The 19,499-nt window shown below is 44.9% G+C and overlaps 1 protein-coding gene across 1 annotated transcript in view; it reads left to right on the forward strand.

The window, feature by feature from the left end:
- MYO5B (myosin VB) overlaps window positions 1-19,499 on the forward strand; it is a 351,393-nt gene that overhangs the window by 171,176 nt on the left and 160,718 nt on the right. Inside the window, exons 16-18 of the mRNA XM_007943854.2 lie at window positions 5,488-5,643; window positions 7,023-7,120; window positions 11,918-12,004. Of these exons, the coding sequence (XP_007942045.2) occupies window positions 5,488-5,643; window positions 7,023-7,120; window positions 11,918-12,004 (341 nt within the window). The remainder of the gene's footprint in view (window positions 1-5,487; window positions 5,644-7,022; window positions 7,121-11,917; window positions 12,005-19,499) is intronic.

A 19,499-nucleotide genomic window follows, 5' to 3' on the forward strand; every position in this document is an offset into this window, starting at 1 on the left:
ATCTATTTCAGATAGTATGTGAATTAGAATAATTTAATCAGCTAGTATTTTCTTTTGATATGATGGACTGAGTTGCAATGACATCTTTAAAATGTGAGTGAGTGTCTTTAGCTTCCTGTTACTTCCCTCTGGAAATTTCTTGGTGTCAGACTGGGCTGCTCTATCCTTTCTCAGATCTCTGGCACCACAGAAACCCCTGTGCCTAGACTATTCTCTATCCTTCCTCCTGCCCTAGACCCTTCTCTTCCTGCACCTACCCCATGTTCTCATGTGATGGCAGCTTTCTGCTGTAGACAGTGGGGACCAACTGGACATTAAGCAAAGGGTTACTAGATTAGATTTGTGTTTAGAGAAAATTCTAGCTGCTTTCTAGAGCATAGTTGCATGAAGATGTGCCTGGGGGGTGGTAGGGGCTCGAGTTTTAGGTGACTGAAGTGATCCAGGAGAAAGCTTTGTGCTAGACCTGAACTAGAGCAGCAGCATTCTGACTGATGAAAAATGACTGCTGAAACTTAACCATGCATAATACTTGGTAATGGATGGGGTAGGAAGTAGGATGATGGCGATCTCTAACCTGGATTTAGGAAGAGAGCAGGTGAGAGTGATTTGGGGCCCTGCATTTGGAGTTTCCAGTGAAATGCCTCGAGGGAGAAACAGTTGGAAATATGTATGGCTCATGATAGTGGAAGAAGAGCAAGCCTGGAGACACAGGCTCAAAGGTGATAGTTGAAGCCACAGACATGCATGAAACTACCCGAGGAGTTGGTATTAGAAAGGAAAAGTAAGTGCTGAGGATGCAGCAGTGTGAAGGAGAAGGGCAGGATGATGGGCCAGAAAAAGGCACTGGAAAGGAACAGTCAAAAAGGTGGTGAGGGAATCGGGGGAAAGCAGGGCTGCTACGTCTCCAGAAAGAGATCCTCCAACAGGAGAAGTGGTTCAATGGCATGGAGATCTTCAAAGATTGTTGAGTAGGGTGAAAAATGAGTTCTTACCACTTCTAACTACTGGATCTGCAGTTCAGGTCTCCAAACATTGCTCTCAAAATCAATTCCAACAGCATGAGGAAGAGAAACAGCAAAGGTCTGAGTAGGATGATATGGAAGGTAGTATCGCCACTGACACTCCTTGCTCAAAATGGTAATGTGAGAGAGAAGAGAAACAAGCCTGAACAGGGAGGTTTTTAAGCATAGAAGAAGTGTGAACATAAGTGTTTAGGAGAGGAGCCAGTGAACAGGGAGAGATTAAAGAAAGGAGAGAATCAAGGAATCCAGGTCAGGGAATGATATAAAAGAGCATCTGGTTCAGTTTCCCCATTTTTACAGATGAGCAAATTAAAATCTAGTAAGGTTAAGATGGCTAGAGTCACATGGCTAATGACTTACAGACCTCTCTCTCCCGTACCATATTACTTCCAGATATCTACTAGGTGGTGCACATGGGTAAGTGCTCAACTGATAATATGAATGTGGTGGTTTGAACCTGCCCAGCAGCTCTGTGGGAGGAAGAGTTGGTGGTGTACTCCCACAAAGATTAAAGTCTAAGAAACTCTATAGGACAGTTCTACTCTGTCGTGTGGGGTTGCCATGAGTCGAAAATGATTTGAATGTCACCTAACAGCAATCTCTCATAACTGTCACTATATTTTGCAAGCAGTGGACTTGAGCTCCTTTACTGTGCTCTAGTCAGAGTGATCTTAAAAAAAAATAATAAAAGATCTCTAGTCATTAGTGGTTCCAATCATCACTTCTCCCTCTGGTCACTTGGGCTCTGAAACCAGGCTGTCTGAATTCATATGCTGGCTTTGCCACTTATTAGCTCTGTGATGTTAGGTGAATTGCTTAATACCTGTGGTAGTTAAGATTGCATGTCAACTTGGCTGGGCCATGGTTTTGAGTGACTGGGTAACTGAACAGAGTTATTCCCCGTTATGAGATTGTGATCACCTTCATGGTGGAATCTTCTGTGAGTGACTAAGTAGTTGAAGTGGAGTAACCTTAGGGGTATGGTCTGCTTTCAGTATATATAAGCTTTGGGACAGAGCTCTAGCTTTTTGTCACCAGCTTTTACTAGCCACCAAAGTAGCCAGTGGTGAGAACAGGCCAGAGACATCAGGTTGAGGGATCCCTGGTAAGTGGAACTTCTGTGTCTCCTTAGATTTTCACAAGGAATACCTCAAGTTGTTGCCAGTAGTCCTATGCCTGTCCTGAGTGAGGTCATGTTTCAACCAAGAAGCCCCAAGAAGATGACCCCCATGTGTTTTAGACTTCCAGTCACATCACCCTGAAACTCAAGCATGATTACCTAATGATGTTGAACAAGATGCCTTTGAGTGAGCTACAGCACCTGAATCGCTAACATTCAAGTTCTGAGAATAGTTGCTTGCTGTGCTATGAACACTCTCTTTCTACTTTGTCCTAACACTGTAATGAATTAATGTCTAGGCATCTTATGCTTGCAGTTACATCTTGACTATGTTCCATTAGTTACCTGGTATCATAAGAGGCAATGAGCCAGAGCTTTCAACAGATTTATAGCATGCAGAGTCCATAGTGACACACCCCCAGAACCTCTTGGATACATCCAGGTGTGGTGAAGTACTGATGCAGTGTGCCATGAAATTACTTTGTGAATTTTGGACATATCCTACGTATAATTATTTTACTTCCCAAGCTATTAGCATGATACCTGTGATGGTTCAGGTTTTGTGTCAACTTGGCTATAGGCCATGATTCTCAATGGTTTGGCAGATATTATGTAATCATCCTCCGTGACTGGTTTGATGTGAGCAACTAATCAACTGAACAGGGAGTTTCCTTAGGGGTGTGGGCTCCAGCCAATATATAAAGATGTTCTGGCAAAGCTCAGCCCCTCTGGATCCTGCATCCGACTCACCATCCTCTGACCTCTGATTCTTGAGATAAGTGCCAGCAGCCTGCCATGTGACTTGAAGATTTTGAAACTTGCCGGCCTCCACAATGGCATTTCCTTGAAATCTGCCTATCCATCTGTCTGTCTAATGTGTCTTATCTATCTGTCTATCTGCTTCACTGGTTTGTTCCTCTAGGGAACCTACCCTAGACAGTACCCTACTTATGAATGCCCTTCTAGGTGTTCAGGAAATACTGGCTTAACTGGGACTGCAATGTTAAAGGTCTGGGAAGTCATATGGAGAATGGTATCGGCATAGGCAGCCCATGACCTTCATATAGAACTTGTAGCTGTCCTTGAAGAGGATGTTGCGTCTTCAGTGCCTAGTTCACCATAGCCAGAGCTCTGCTCCATAGCAGAGCATGTTATAAGTTGGGGGAATGTTTCATGGAGTGCCCGCTCTTTTATGTATTTAATCGTGGTTGTAAATATCTCAAAGATAAAGCCTGTGCCTGACACCTGTTTGTATTACCACTTCCTTGATATAGCTCCTGTAAGTGACAAGGATAGATTTGTGTATTGACATAAGCTCTAACCTGGGGTGGGGGGCCGGGGGGTACACAGGCAAGGTCTCAGCCCTGGCTCAGCCATTAACCAACAGCCCCAGGGAAGCCAATGCTGGCCAGTGAGCTTGGTGCTGGGGATTTCGAGATTGAAGCAGGATTCTGGTAGGCCCCTTCTCCCTGAGCTTTTGTTTCTTCACCTGCCCCGTGAAGATGAGGGTTGATCTTTATGGGTTTTCAAGCTCTAAGATTCAATAGTTCAAGGCTTTCTTTTCAGCTCAATGATACAACTTCCACAAGCATCTGTGCTTTCACAATTGAAACAGACTTTTCATGTATATAATCCCTAATAAAAGCAATGAAACTAGATCATGTTTGAATGCTTATATTCTCGGCACTCTGTGCTTACATGGATTATTTTCTTTAATCCACACCTCAGCCCTCATCCTCCTTAGGGAAGGCTAGGAGGCTATAGGCTCAGTAAGCATAGGGCTCAGGGCTTGGCATGGACCTCAGGGGTACCAGGGGTACCACAGACTGAACCTGTGGATGAGAGAGGGTCAAGTGGGTGCAGTGCTGTGGGAAAGGGTCATAGAGGATACAAGGCTGGACCTCATGAGATAGGCTGACTCAGGATAGCAGAGAGAAATGGGTCAAGGTGTGTTTCAGGCAAGAATAGAACAGTGAACAAAGATACAGAGGCAGGAATAGTGAGTGTGGTGGTGTATGGAATAGCAGGGTGACCAGCTTGATAACTTTTAAAGGTATTATCTGAGAAGGGTGAGTGGGAGGAGACTGAAGGCCTGGGAACTGCAGCAGGGTGTTCAGATATGGTGGTGGGAGATGAGGGACCACTAATGGGGTATGAAGAAGGGTGCAGGGTACCATAGGAGGAGCAGAGCCCAGAGTCTAAGCATGTCTACTAGCGTTTGCACCTTTTTCCTCTGTTGAGATTGGAAGTGGCTCAGGGTTAGTGAATGGAGCCTGCGTAGTCCTTTTCGTTCCCTCCACCCTACCCCACTCCACCCCACCCCACCCTCTGAGCATGTGGTAGAGCACTCATGATAATTTATTCTTGCCCCAGAACTGACTTTCCTCAGGAGGGATGGCAGTGCTGACCACCCCGTCTGATGAGTGTTTAGATGGCTGGAACACTTTGTATCACCAGCACCTCATATGAGGACTACACATCAAATCATCTTGCTGCAGACAAAGACACTAACCCAGAGAGGCTGTCTTATTTCTCATAAAAGCCTCATATAGCAAGTATATTCTTATCACCATTTCACCAATGAAGAAACCAAGACTCAAGAAAGTTAATGTTGTGAGATCCACTAATAAGTGTGGGAATATATAATTTAAGCATAGCTAGCTTCTGCCAAACCACAAGGAGATAAATTTTTGCCTGTCTTTGTAGGTAAGGATTAAGTAAGGTTGTGTAGGGATGCTATTTTTCTTCTCTTTTTCAAGTGAGATGCAATTCACATACTGCAATCTACCCTCTTAATGTGTACAATGCAGTGCCTTTTAACATATTTGCAAAGAGTGTAACTATCACCACAATTTCATTCCAGAATACTTCCATTACTCCAAAAAGAAACCCGTTGGGTGCCTCTCCCTTTTTCCCCTCGTCCAGGACCAGGAAACCACTAACCTTTCTATTTCTGTGGATTTGCTGTTCTGGATATTTCATATAAATGAAGCCATACACTTGTGTGGCTTTTGTGCTCTTTTGTGTCTGACTTCTTTCACTTAGCATGGTATTTCCAAGGTTCGTTCATGTCATAGCATGTATCGATAACTCATTCCTTTATATTGATGAATAATATTCTAGTCTACGGATGTGTACCGTATTTTGTCTACCCATTCATCATTTGATGGATATTGGGGTTTTGTCCACTTTTGCCAAGTATAAATAATACTGCTGTGATCATTTGTGTCCTGGTTTTTATGTTTTCAGTGCTCTCAGGTTCATCTTGGAAAGCAATTTTGCAAGAGTTTCAGCACCTTAAGTGTAAGAGACCTTGTTTTCATTTTTCTTTCTATTTGTTTCTAGTTCCCACTAGTGAGCGACCTGTTTCATGATGACAAGGATCCCATTCCTGCCACCACCACATCTGGGAAGGGCTCATCTTCAAAGATCAACGTTCGCTCCGCCAGACCCCCTATGAAAGCCTCCAACAAGGAGCACAAGAAAACTGTGGGCCATCAGGTCAGTCCCAGGCCTTTGTGCTGAAAAGTTGTGGGCCTTGGCCCATGTTGGTGACTGGCCTCTGCAGAGTGATGGATGACTAGAGTCTCAGAAGGAGGCTGATGGTGGGTCCAGGCAGCCAGAAAAATCTTTGTGCCCTTTAAAGAAGGAAATGTCTTCAGCAGAAACTGAGAGGAGAGAGAGGAAAGAGAATGATGAACTGAAACAATAAATTTACTATCTGCAGTAGGGATCATATTGAAGGACTAAAGATAACCTTCTGGGGGAGGCAGGACGGTCTAGAAGTCTTTCAGGTGGAAAGGAGGATTACAAACCTAAGAATTGGAAAAATGAAAATGTTTCCTTCTCTGGGGTCATTGTGGACTTTATGTCCACTGTTTCTCCAAAGAGAAGAGAATATCTGCCAAGCCTCAGGGTGAGTACCACATGTCCAGGTTCCAGAGCCTCAGGACCACCAATAAGAGGCCTCTAGTTCACAGGGATCATACCTCTCATATCTCACAGTGTTTGTCTGTCTGTCTTCTCATCTCATCCATAGCATTATGAGTTAGGCATTATGTAGTTAAGATTATGTGTCAACTTGGCTGGGCTGTGGTTTTGAGTGGCTAGACAGCTGGATACAGTTATTCCCCATGATGAGATTGTAATCACCTCCATGGTGGAATCTTCTGTGAATAGTAGTTGAGTCTGAGGTGTGATCTGCTTCTAGTATACAAGCAGAAGCTTTGAGAAAGGTCTCTAGCTTTGTGGAACATTTGGGTCCTGCATTTGGCAGAGTCTCCATCACCAGCCTGCCCATGTTGGGGTTGTTCCTGGACTCGAACCATTGGCCTGCGGTGATACTTGCTGACCTTGGGATTGTGCCATTTTACTTGATGACCTTGGGTTCCTCAGCAATCAGCAACTGCATGAGTTAGGAGATCCCTCCAGCTCTAGTGGGAATAAGAAGCAGAGCTGTAGCCCCAGGTTGAGAGGCCTTCACTCAGCCGCTAGAGCTGGCACCCTGAATTTGGACTTCTAGCCTCCTAAACTGTAAGAGAATAAATTCTTGTTTGTTGGAGCCATCCACTTGTGGTATGTCTGCACCACAGCATGAGAGAACCAAGACAGTCATGTCAGGGGTACACTCTTCTCATTTGATTTGAGGAGTTCTAAAGTCAGGCTATAGGGGTACTTGGTTTAGGTTATGCAGCAAGGGGGTAGTGTCAGAGCTGAAATCTGGCCGAGGTCTCTGAATTTCTTCCCCTGTGCTTCTGGATTGTTAATAAAAATAATAGTAACAACTCTACCACCACCAGCATGGGGGATTTTCTTTATATTTACTATGCATCCACAAATGCTAAAAATAAATAACCAAGCATTGGCTTTTGTCTCCCCAGTTCCGTACCTCCCTGAATCTGCTCATGGAGACCCTGAATGCCACGACACCACACTATGTCCGCTGCATCAAGCCAAATGACGAGAAGCTCCCCTTCCAGTAAGTGCCCACTTAGGCATGAGCCCAGCTTCTCTCAGCTGGAATCAGGCCACTGAGGTCGAGCCTCCAAAGGCTTCCTGGAAGGCTCAGGTGGTACAGGGGCAGACACAGTCTTGCAGGAGTCTGCCGCCTTCAGCCTGATGACTAGTTGGCCCACAAGCCCAACTGGTTTCTGTGCTGAATACAGGTCAGCAGACACTTACCATGTTCCACCTGTCTGCTGTCCAGGGAATTCAGGAGAAAGAGAAGATGCAGCTCCCCAATCTAAAGGCGCTCTCATGGTAGTGTTGAGGAATGTGCACACTTGGAACAAATAGAGAACCACATGAAAGTGTGTCATTAAATGTCAATCCAGGAAGGAAAGGATTAGTGGACTGGTCAGAGAAGATTTCTTACATTGAGGAGACTAGACCTCAGATACGTGTCAAGTCTTAGGGCAATGCCCAGTCATTGTCAAAGTCCCATGCAGTCTATGTGATATTTTCCCACGTTGGTCTCCCTCCTCTGTTCCTTTCCCTGCCCCCTTATTTCACATCCTCTTCATTTCTTGCCTGGAGTACTGGCCTAAGCCTTGAAGGTGGTCTTCCATATACCTCTTCAGGCTCTTCTTTCATTGCTCTGGGCCTTAGTCATGCAACCACCAGAGCACTCTTCACCATCACACTATCTCAATGCCCCTCTGGGCTCGTTCACTTCATGCATACCTCTGTCTTAGCATTGCCCCACTGCCCTATGCTTGGTTTCTTGTCTGACTCTCCTCCTGGACACTAAACACCTTTTTTTTGTCCTTGTATTCTCAGTCCCTAGCTCGGGTACCAGGTGTGATGCGTGGGATGTGCTAGATAACAGTATATGGTTATTGAATGGATGAGTGGACAGATGGGTAGATGAGTGGATGGATGGATAGATGGGTGCATTGGCAGTCCAATGGGTGGAGCAACTGGGTGGGTGAACAGTCATACAGACTGGACCAGTGAATGAGTGAATGTGAATGGCCTCAAACCAAACTTACTGCCATCAAATCGATTCTGACTCATAGCAACCTCCATTGAGTTTCCAAGGCTCTAAATCTACAGAAGCAGACTGCCTCGTCTTTCTTCCATGGAGTGGCTGGTGGGTTTGAACCAATGATCTTTCAGTTAGCAGCCAGATGCCTTAACCAATATACCACCAAATCTCCTGGTGAATGGCCTGTTGTTGTTGTTATGTGCTGTGGAGTCGGACCCGACTCATAGCGACCCCTCCTTGGGTTTCCAAGGCAGTATTACTACGGAAGTAGATTGCCTCATCTTCCTTCTGAGGAATGTCTGATGGGTTTGAACCGCCAGCCTTCTGGTTAGCAGTCAAGTGCCTGAGGCACTATGCTACCAGAGCTTCCCAGTAAATGGCCTAGCAGGTGGAAATAGGCTTGGTGCATTGGTGGGGAGTTAGGCTTTTATCAGCAACCTGAAGTGCAGTAAAATGTCTAGGAGGTGTATTTTTTAATTTTCAAAGCACTTTCTGTCTTTCTGATTTCCTTTTTGGACCTAGCATAATTTCTTTCTACACAATAATTTTTTTGCGGGGGGAGGCAACTCTGACTTTCAGAGTGAATATCTGAGCTGCTTTCTGCAGCCCCATCATTTAATACAGCTTGACTTCAATTCAAATGGGCCTGTGCTGGAAAAGGTTAGGAAGACAGTATTGAATCAGCCTTCTTTGAACCGGGCTGATTGTTCACTCTTTTCCCTCCCTTCAAATTTCCAAGACATGCTTAGGAATTCCCCTGGTGTGGCAGCTGTTTACAGGCTGACTCTAGAAGAAAAGAGGCAGTTAGCAGAGCAGCATGTGTGAAAAACTTAGATTATGTGTGAAGGGCAGTGTCAGGGAGCTGGGCTGCGAGAGAAGAGACAGGGCTCTGTGCCATTCTGCCTCCAACCAGCCCTGACCTTGAGCAGTTCGTTCATCAGAACCTGCTACCTGCCATGTGTCAGACACTCCACTGGGCCTCCACTCCAAAAGAGAGAAGAAACTGGACTTTGAAAGAACCTTTCTAATCCTCACATCTTATTTTTCTGGGACCTTCCTTTTCCTTCTGGACTGAAGTTATTCCTTTTCTTCCTCCCCATAAATAGGGAAAAATGGGAAAAATACTAAACCAAGTAAAAAAACCTGGGTGTAGTCTGGGCTGTACTGCCAGATGGTTGGCTAATCACAAGCTCAGTTTTTGCTCTTTGGGTCTCATTGCTTCATCTGTTCATTATGGTTAAAAATAATTATCTCAATGAAAGAAGCCAAGGAGATAATAAATGGGAGTAAGTTGTGAGGAGTATAAACATGCATATGATTAAAATGGAATATTAAGCCAATTAATGGACAGGGCTACAAGGTAAACAGTTACACCAAGGAGGTGCTCTCCTTAAAAAAAAACCAACCATAGGAGATCAGAAGGGCAGGATTTGCACAGGAAGAAAGCTCAGTAGGCAGGAATACATAGGAAAGAAGGACATAGGGAAAGAGCAGCCACAGGGAGGAAGTGGGAAAAGAGCTGTTGCATTATGGGGATTGTAATCATTGTCATGAAACAAAATGTGTATCAACTGTTGAATGGAAAAGGAATATGCTCTGTAAACTTTCATCCAAATCACAATTTAAAAAAAAAAAAGTAGTAAATTATTGTTAAAAAATTACTCTGGAGAGAAATTGCTATATTCCTCCTCCTATCCCCTACACCAAAAAGGAGGAAGATTCTCAATGAGATGGATTGGCATAATAGCTGCAACAATGGGCTCAAACACATCAATGATTGTGAGGATGGTGCAGGACCCTGTAGCGTTTTGTTCAGTTGTGCATGGGGTCAATATGAGTTGTAACCAATTCGATGACACCTAACAAAGACAACATTCTCTACACTGGGGTTTTTCAACCTTGGCACTATTAACGTTTTGGTCTGAATAATTCTTTATTGTGAGGTTGTCCTGTACACTGTAGGATGTTTAGGAACATGTTTGGTCTCTACTCACCAGATGCTGGTAGACTCCCCAAGTTGTGACAACTCAAAACATCTTCCAAAACTACCAAACCTGTGGCTGTCAAGTCAATTCCAACTCATAGTGATGGCTAGAGGACAGAGTAGAACTGCCCCATAGGGTTTCCAAGGCTGTAATCTTTACAGTAGACTGCCACATCTTTCTTTGGTGGAGCAGCTGGTGGAGTCTAAACACCCGTCTTTCAGTTAACAGCCATTAACAGCCAAGTACTTTAGCCACTTAAAAATATCTTCAGATATTCCCAAATGTTTCTTGGAGGCAGAGAGATAGCAAAATCTCCCCCAGTTGAGAACGACTATGCAACACTAAACACTTTGATAGCATCTCATGTACTAAAGTCCTTTTCTCCTTTGCTGCTACTTTTATTAAAAAAAATCTGTCATGTCTACTACTCACTAGGCACTGGGCTAGGACAGGTGGGATGACAGTGAATGAGAAATGCCCCTGACCCTTAAGGAGCTGTCAGTTACAAATAACTAATGGTGGCGTTGTAGAATTGATAGTAAACCTGTAAAATGCTGTGAGAGCTTGAAGATGGGAGACACTCAGTGTCCAGGAAGGAGGCGGCACTGAGAGCGTCATAATTGGGGACCACTTGTTGGAGGAACTCGCCAGGATCCCTGCAGGCCAGCCTTCTGGCCTCAGAAGTGGGCAATCCCACAAGTCTTGGGGTCTTGCGATGGGATGGTGGGGTTCTGCAGAGCCTGAGCAGTGGGTTGGGGAGGGAGCCTGCAGCCTGTGTGCATAAATCTTTTGAGTATCACGTGACTGCCAAGGAGACCTCCAGTCCTCACACCACAGGGTTCACCATTCGCTTGCATCCAGCCCATTCCTGGCTCTGCTGAACCTGCACGTTTTATCGGGACAGGGACATGTGAACCTGGATTTCAGAAGGTTGACCCTATATTTCTTTGACTGTTTTTCAACCCAGTGTTAGGTGTTAATTGTCCTCACCAAACTTAATTGTGTTTCAAAATTTAATAGGCAGAGGAGCTAGCTTTCCACTCCTGGTCCCCTTATAATGAATGAAGGGTGGTCGATTCAGAGTGAAAGTGAGGTTTCTTTACTGAGTTTTCAATGCAAAGGTTAGTGAGGCATGTGAGTAGCTGAAGACATGATTCAGCAGATAAAATTATTTTTCTCTGTGATTCTTAACTGACCAGCTATCATAATAATGGCTAATGATATTTATGCCCACGTCATGTACCAGGCACTGTTCTGCATTTGTGAGTCACTGTTTGATCTTCAAACAAATCCCATAAAGTAGGTATTATTGTTATTATCCCCACTTTATAGATGAGTCTACTCAGGTCCATAGAAGTTAAGTTTCATGCCCAACTTACATGTGCAGCTGGTGAGCAGCCATGTAATGGTTTGCACCCAGGGCTACCTGGCCCTAAAAGGTCAACCTTTTGGCCCCAGAGCTGAAATAATGCTCCCAGTGCCAAGTGTAATAACTTGGAAATTGACCTAAGACAGATGCCTTTGTGGTTGGATATAATCAGGGAAGGCTCCAGAGAGGAGGAAGGAATGAGTCATCTTGCCTGATGGGTATCCCAGGCAAAAAGGAGAAGGTGCTCAGGACTAAAGATGCCGACCTGGCTCCCATGCCTACCCATCAGTGTCTGTTAGTCTCTGCTTTGCCCCAGACCTTGAACTCCAGGTGCATGATGATCTGTGTAACTCACTGCTAACAGGTGCCTCGTCTGCTGCAGGCCTAGGTGTTTATTTACCAATGTGTCCACTCATTGCCTCTCTTGTTTTGCAGCTTTGATCCCAAGAGAGCAGTGCAGCAGCTCAGAGCCTGTGGGGTGTTGGAGACGATTCGCATCAGTGCTGCCGGTTACCCCTCCAGGTAACATGCCCACCAGCAGTGCCCCTGGAGCTACCAGGGTCCCACCACATGCTCTAGAGAAGCCCATTCTTGAGTGTGGTTCCTTAGAGAACCCTCTTACGTACTGTCATTATTAGTCAGAAACAGATCCTCCAAAAAAAAAAAAATCCCAAACACTGAGGCTCCAAGCAGGAGGCCAGCAGAAATAAGACTTCCTGTTGAGCCTGTGCTGTATGAGAGTCAGCAGCAACAGCCTCTCGGGCAGCTTTTCACATTTCAGATGGGTCTGTAGATGCTGATTTACTCTGCCTTTAATATAGCATCACATTTATGGTAGAAAATATAATTTCTTTGAGTCCGAAAAACAAAAATACTGCCATGATAATTTGCATTGTGGATAAGCTGTTGAACCACTCCAGCATTTTTGTACTATGATGATAAGCTGTGGTTCCCCTCTGGACACTTGCCTCAAATCAGGATGGAGGATTGTCCTGGTTATCTAGTACTGCTGCAACAGAAATACAAGTGAATGGCTTCAATGAACAGAACTTTATTTTCTCAGTTCAGGAAACTACAGCCCAAATTCAGAGTGCTAGACTGCTAACCAAAAGGCTGGCGGTTCAAACCCACCAGCCACTCCTCGGAAGGAAGATGGGGCAATCTACTTCTATAGTGACACTGCCTTGGAAACCCAAGGAGAGGTCACTATGAGTCAGGTCTGACTCGATGGCACATAACAACAACAACAACAACAACAAAGTTCTAGGAGGATACTTTCTCTGTCAGCTCTGGAGGAAGATCCTTGTCTCCAGCTTCTGCTTCCTGTTTACTTAGAGATCTCCACGTGTCTTGGCATCACTCTTTCCCTGGGTCTAGGATGTTCTCAGTGCAGGGACCCAGATCTAAAATATGCTCCCACCTCTTCTTTCTTAGTAGTAGTGTGGTCCCTCTCTTTCCTTTCTTCACTTGTAAGATAAAAGGTATGACTTGAGTAAGGATAGTGACTTCAATAAGGGCATAAGTAACTTGAGTACTTGAGTAAGAGTGATGACTTGAGTGAGGGTGGGACTTGAGTCACACCCTCTTAGAAGGCTGTGACTCGCAATACAACCCACTCTAATTTTGACTCACTGGCATATAGAAGTTAAGATTTACAATGCTTCTCACAAAATGGAGGATAATTACATCAGATCATAAAATGGAGGACAGCCACACAATACTGGGAATCATGGTCTAGCCAAATTGACACATTGTTTTGGAGACTGCAATTCAATCCATGACAAGGGTAGATCATCACTAGCTCTCCAGAAATGATACAGCATTCCAGTGTCATGCATACCAAGCATCTTCTGCCATTGGTTGGAGCTGAGCAGTGTAAGGCCCAGGGCCTGTGGTGCTCCCACAGAAACCCTCTGCCCTAAGAAGTCTCTTATGTATGGAGAAGGGGAATCAGCTGAGGGAGGAGGGAGAGGTGGTACAGGCAGTCCTTGGTTTACAAGCATCTGACTTAGGGGCAATCATACTTGCCCTTTAATGTTATCTAAATTTGCCCTCACTTTGAAATGATTGAACCAACCTCCACGCACAACAAATTCTTCATCACAATCACCTTCACTTGCTGCACGTGCAGCTTTTAAATCATGGAAAAGGCATCAAGCCTTTTCTTGGACTCAAACCAAACTGAACCAAACCCACTGCCATCAAGTTTATTCTGACTCATAGCAACCTTATAGGACAGAGTAGAACTGCCCCATAACCTTTCCAAGGCTATAAATATTTATGGACACAGACTGCCACATCTTTCTTATGCAGAGCAGCTGGTGAGTTTGAACCACTAACCTTTTGGTTAGCAGATAAGTGCTTAACTTCTATGTCACCAGAGCTCCTTTACTGCACTAAACTCAAACCAAAAAACCAAACCCATTGCCACTGAGTCAATTCCAACTCACATTGACCCTATGGGACAGAGTAGGACTGCCCCCATAAGATTTCCAAGGCTGTAAATCTTTATGGAAGCAGACTGCTTATCTTTTTCCTATGGAATGGCTGGTGGGTTCGAACTGCCAACCTTTTGGTTAGCAGCCCAGTTTTAACCACAGTGCCATCAGAGGTCCTTACCTTGTGCTAAAGTAAAGCTACATAAGAACTCTATGTCCCTGTTCCAATGTACCTTTGACTTAAAGGCACACTTTGGAACAGATCTCGTTCATAACTTGGGAACTTTTCGTACAGGCCTCCCTGCTCCCTGGCACCTCTCCACCTGGCACTGTGTCTCTACGTTTGAGGAACCATCTCATATGTAGTGGTTAATTACCCATGAACAACCCAACCATGAACAGTTCCCCAGTATTAGGCCTGGGAAGAAAGTTGCTGATGGAATTAGCAATTTGCATTTGACCTGGAAAGTCCAAGAACTGTCAGCATCCAGGCACCTTTTCAGAGTCCAGCAGGTTCAAGCATTGTTCAGGATGATCAGCCCCAGCCAGGGTTGAAAACTCCCCCCCAACCCCCCCACCCCAACCTCATCTCCCTGCTTAGAAAAAAAGACAGGAGAGTTCTGGGGCCCCAGCTCATTTTTTTTGCCTTTAAGGTCTGAACACAGCTAACAGCTCTGTCATTCATGAGGTGGGCCATGCTTGTCCTTTGTAAGTGAAAGCTCTGCCTCCCCTTTCCCTGCCTGCCCTGCAGTATCCACCATTGGCCTTCTGGCTCTGGGAATGGAGCTTGGGCCCCAGGCGCAGTAGTTCAGTTTTGAGTTCAAACCACTGTAGCCTCACCAGTTAGATCACCCTGTAGTGCCCGCTACAAGCACAGGTTCCGATCAGACACGCTTTCCTTCAGTAAGAGCTAAATAGAACCTCAGAGAGTTGCCCTGTCCATGGCAGCTGGGCCCACTTCTGCAAACCAGGGTGGCGCTGCTCCTGGCTATTGTGTCTGCAGAGCTCCCAAGAAAGGTTTCACCTACCAGAAAGGTCCTGCCACTTGAAAAAAGGAACAGAAAGAAAATTTTGAAAGCCAGCATTTTTAGTCCCGTGTGTTTCATAACTGCATTGCAACCCATTATTGGGTCAGGAAATCAATGTAATGGGTTGTGACCAACCTAATGTTTTTTAATGAAATAACCTAGGCTAGAAAATATAAAAGGTCGATTTGTGGTAAAAAGGGTATTGCATCATGGACTGTAATTCAGTTTTATATATAGGTATGGGTGCACATGAGAGGAAATGTACGTGAATGAATGAGACGCAGAGAGCAATGTGAGCTGCTCAAGGACACCAGCTGCTTGGTGGTTGAGTAGAACCAGGACTCCTCTGCCCAGTGCTGTGTCTTTGCCAAGCATTTTCCTGCTCTTATAAGTGAAGCTTTGCCCTCCAAACAAAGGCTTATCACAGGAGTCGGGGTGGGGTGGAATCCCTGGGTGGCACAAGTGGTTAATGTGCTTGGCTACTCACCGAAAGGTCAGAGGTTCAAGTCCACCCAGAGGCACTTTGGAAAAAAGACCTGGTGATCTGTGTTTTAGAAAGTGGCTATTGACGAGTAGCAATTGGGATCTTAAGAGCCTGCAAGCGGCCATCTAGATAAAAAGATGGGTTTCTCCTCATCCAGAGCAAAGAACAGTGAAAAAAAAAAAAAACAGACACATGAAAACAATTAGTCCAAGTGACTGATACACCATGCAATCCTCAGCCTATACAACTATGAGACCAGAAGAACTAGATGGTGCCCAGCTACCACTGTCAACCACTCACAGAGGGGTTTACGTAGGAGATCCTGGACAGAGTGGGAGAACAGAGTGGAATGAAACTCAAAATAATTAAAAAAAAAAAAAGGAACACCTGAGCCTATAGCCCCTAGCTGCCCTTCAGGTCTGGAATTGAACCCACTCCTGTGGCCAAACAAACAAACAAAAAAAGACATGTGAGCTGAACACTTAAATTAGGCAGATCCACTCCTTGGAGAGATCAATCATGGGAGAATAGAAGGGCTGTGTATGCACAGGGAGACAGCTCAGGGGGCAGGAGCGCATGGGACAGAAGGACACAGGGAAGAGGTCACTTTGGGGAGGAAGTGGGAGGGGAACTGTTGCATTGTGAGAAACTGCAGTCAATGTCATGAGACAAAGTGTATGTGAACTGCTGTATGGAAAGTGAATTTGCTCTGTAAACTTTCACCCAAAGCACAATAAATTTTTTTTTAAAAGTAGCCATTGACAACTCTGTGGAGCACAGTTCTCCAACACATATAGGTTCATGAATCAGAGTCAGCTTCATGGTGGCTAGGAGCTCTGGTAGCATAGTGGCTAAAGCACTTGACTGCTAACCAGAAGGCTGGCAGTTCAAACCCACCAGCCACTCCTCGGAAGGAAGGTTGGGCAATCCTACTTCCGTAGTGATACTGCCTCAGAAACCCAAGGAGGGGTCACTATGAGTCGGGGCTGACTCGACGGCACACAACAACAACAACAACAGAGGTTCTGGTGGCATAGTGCCTAAGGCACTTGACTGCTAACCAAAGGCTGGAGGTTCAAACCCACCAGCCACCCCTCAGAAGGAAGATTGGGCAATCTACTTCTGTAGTGATACTGCCTCGGAAAACCAAGGAGGGGTCACTGTGAGTCAAATCTGACTTGTAGTTCATGGTAGCTGGTTCGGGGGTGGTGTAGGATCCTGTGAGGCTGCTGGCGGTGTATAGGAGCTCTAGGCCCAGACCTTAGAGCAGGTGTAGAAGTGATCGCTGTTTACTCCAGCTTATAAGCAAGGGTTCTGGATGGCAGAACTGAACCCTGGGCTAGAGCCAAAAGAGCGTGGTGGTTGGTGTTGGGCTTTGCAGTTGGGCCTAGATGCCAGTCTCTGCTCCCACACTCCTTGGCTGGTGCACCTTGGGCCAGTGCATCTCTCTGAGCCTTGGTGTTCTTACTGTTAAGCAGCATGATCGATCATACTTCCTCCACAGGCTGCTGTAAGGAATGAGATGATATGGCTGAAGTCCTCAGCATAGTGCCAGGTGCTTAAGCATTTAAGAAAATATTTATGACTCTTCCAGGTATGACGAAGAAGCTGCATCCTTTTGGGTGTCATTATTTGGGTAGAACACATCTAGGCCTGAAGTTTCTACTTTGTGTTTGTGAAACCTCACATGTATTTAGTCCCCTCAGAAAAACATTTTGAGATTCCTGAAAACTGTTGGAGCAATTTCAAAAATAAGTTTGAAAGTCAGTGTGCAAAAATAAATAAATAAATAAATACGTATACTGTGAATACCTGTACTGTGCAATGGAGGGGAGACCTGGAGGGCAGCAAAGAGGCCAAAGATGTACCCATCCTTGTATATAACTTACAACTGATGCTAGCGGTGGGCTTGTCAACCTGGGAGGCAATAACATCAGGATGTGTCAGATGGGAAAAGAAAGGGAGGAAGTGTATGGCAATGAGAATATGCTCAAGGCATATGGAACCTGTCTCACTATACAAACAAACAACAACAACAAAAAAAAAAACCCACTGCCATTGAGTCAGTTCCAACTCACAGTGACTCTCAATGGGTTTCCAAGGCAGTAAATCTTTACAGTAGATTGCCCAGTCTTGCTTCCACAGAGTGGCTGGTGGGTTTGAACCACCACCCCTCTGGTTAGCAGTTGGATGCCTTATACACTATGCTATCAGAATTCCTTATGTCACTATAAAAGGAGCCACCTGTTTTGCAGAGAACTTTCCAACAGAACCAACAGTTAATATGGGACCAGTGACTTGCAGAAGGTGTAAATCTCTTTTCGTGGAGAGCTTCAGGAAAAGACCAGTAGTGGATGGATCTAACATGATTAACTGCAGACCATGCTTCAGGAAGAGGTCCTGACACATCTCTACTCCCTCTGAGCCACTGACTGGTCTTGTGTGCAGCCTCACTGTTTGAAATTACAGTGACAGGTATTCCACCCACAGTCCTACTGCATTAACTGTTTCAAAGGTGGAAGAAGGAAAGATAGGAGAGGGTTCTGATCCTGTGCTCTCCTGTGAGCTTTATGTAGGATGATAGCATTATGTTGGACAGTGAATAAGGAAGACTGAAGAAGTGTTGATGCTTTTGAGTTGTGGTGCTGGCAAAGAATGCTAAAAGTAGCATGGACTGGTAAAAGAAATAACAAATCTATCCAGGAAGAAGTACAGCTGGAATACTCCTTAGAAGCGAGAATGGCCAGGCTTTGTCTCACCTACTTCAGTCATGTTGTCAGAAGGGATCATTTCCTGGAGAAGGATGTCATGCTAGGTAAAGTGGAGGGTCAGTGAGAGAGGGGAAAGCCCTCAACAAGATGGATTGACACGGTGGCTGTAGCAGTGGACTCAGGTATGGAAGGGATCACGAGGCTGGCAAAGGACCAGGCAGTGTTTCATTGTGTCATACATAGGGTCGCTATGAGTTTGGAGATGACTTGATGGCACGTAACAACAACAATGTTATGTTGCCCTCCTGTTAATCTATCTTTTATTCCATGTCTCAGACTGTATCAAGACATTTATGGGCTGTAAAATGGTACAAACATTGTGGAAAGCAGTATGACATTTCCTTCAAAAGTTGGAATTACAAATACCATTTCACCCAGCTATTCCATTACTAGGTATATACCCTAAAGAAGTGAGAGCCATGACAAGAACAGATATATGCACACCCATGTTCATCGCAGCACTATTTACAATAGCCAAAAGATGGAAACAACCTAGGTGTCCATCAACTAAGGAATGGATAACCAAACTATGGTACATACACACAATGGAATAGTATGCAACACTAAAGAACGATGTAGAATCTGCAAAACACCACCTAATGTGGATGAACTTGGAGGACATTATGCTGAGTGAAATAAGTCGATCACAGAAGCACAAATATTGTATTAGTCCATTATTATAAAACTCAAGGAAAGGTTTATCTATAGAAGGAAATTTTCTTTGTTGGTTACCAGGGGTGGGAGGGGAGGGGAGGGAACACTGTTAGATAGATAGAGATAAGTATTGATTTGGGTGAAGAGAAGGGCAATGTACCAAATGTGAGTGACCAATATGGCAGCATTGAGGATGAGAAAGACAGAGAGGGGTACATGGGAGGTACAGACAACAAAGATGAACCCTTTTGTACATACAGTACTGCACTGTCAGTGAAGGCAAACTTGGGTATACAGGTGGATAGATGGGTAGACAGGCTGAAGTATTGGTATGTCTATGAAGTGGGGAGTGTACCCAAGAACATATATAGGGTTGGCAGACAAAGGTCCTATAAGTTTATGTGAATGATCAGAATTCCCAGGTGTATAGTAGAGTTGACAAGGGGCAAGGTTGTGGTTACTGTTTGGTAACAGCCAGCTACCCAGAGGGACTGAGTAGTTGAACTGTGGACTTGGGACCATAGTTGCAGGGGACATCAAGCTCAATTGGCCTAATATACTATATAAAACATTGTTCCACTTCTTACTTTGGCAAGTAGCAACTGGGATCTTAAAAGCTAGCAAGCTGCCATCTGGATACAA

Source organism: Orycteropus afer, unplaced genomic scaffold, assembly GCF_000298275.1.
Source record: "Orycteropus afer afer isolate SDZICR_OR568_19922 unplaced genomic scaffold, OryAfe1.0 scaffold00113, whole genome shotgun sequence".
NCBI lineage: Eukaryota > Metazoa > Chordata > Mammalia > Tubulidentata > Orycteropodidae > Orycteropus > Orycteropus afer.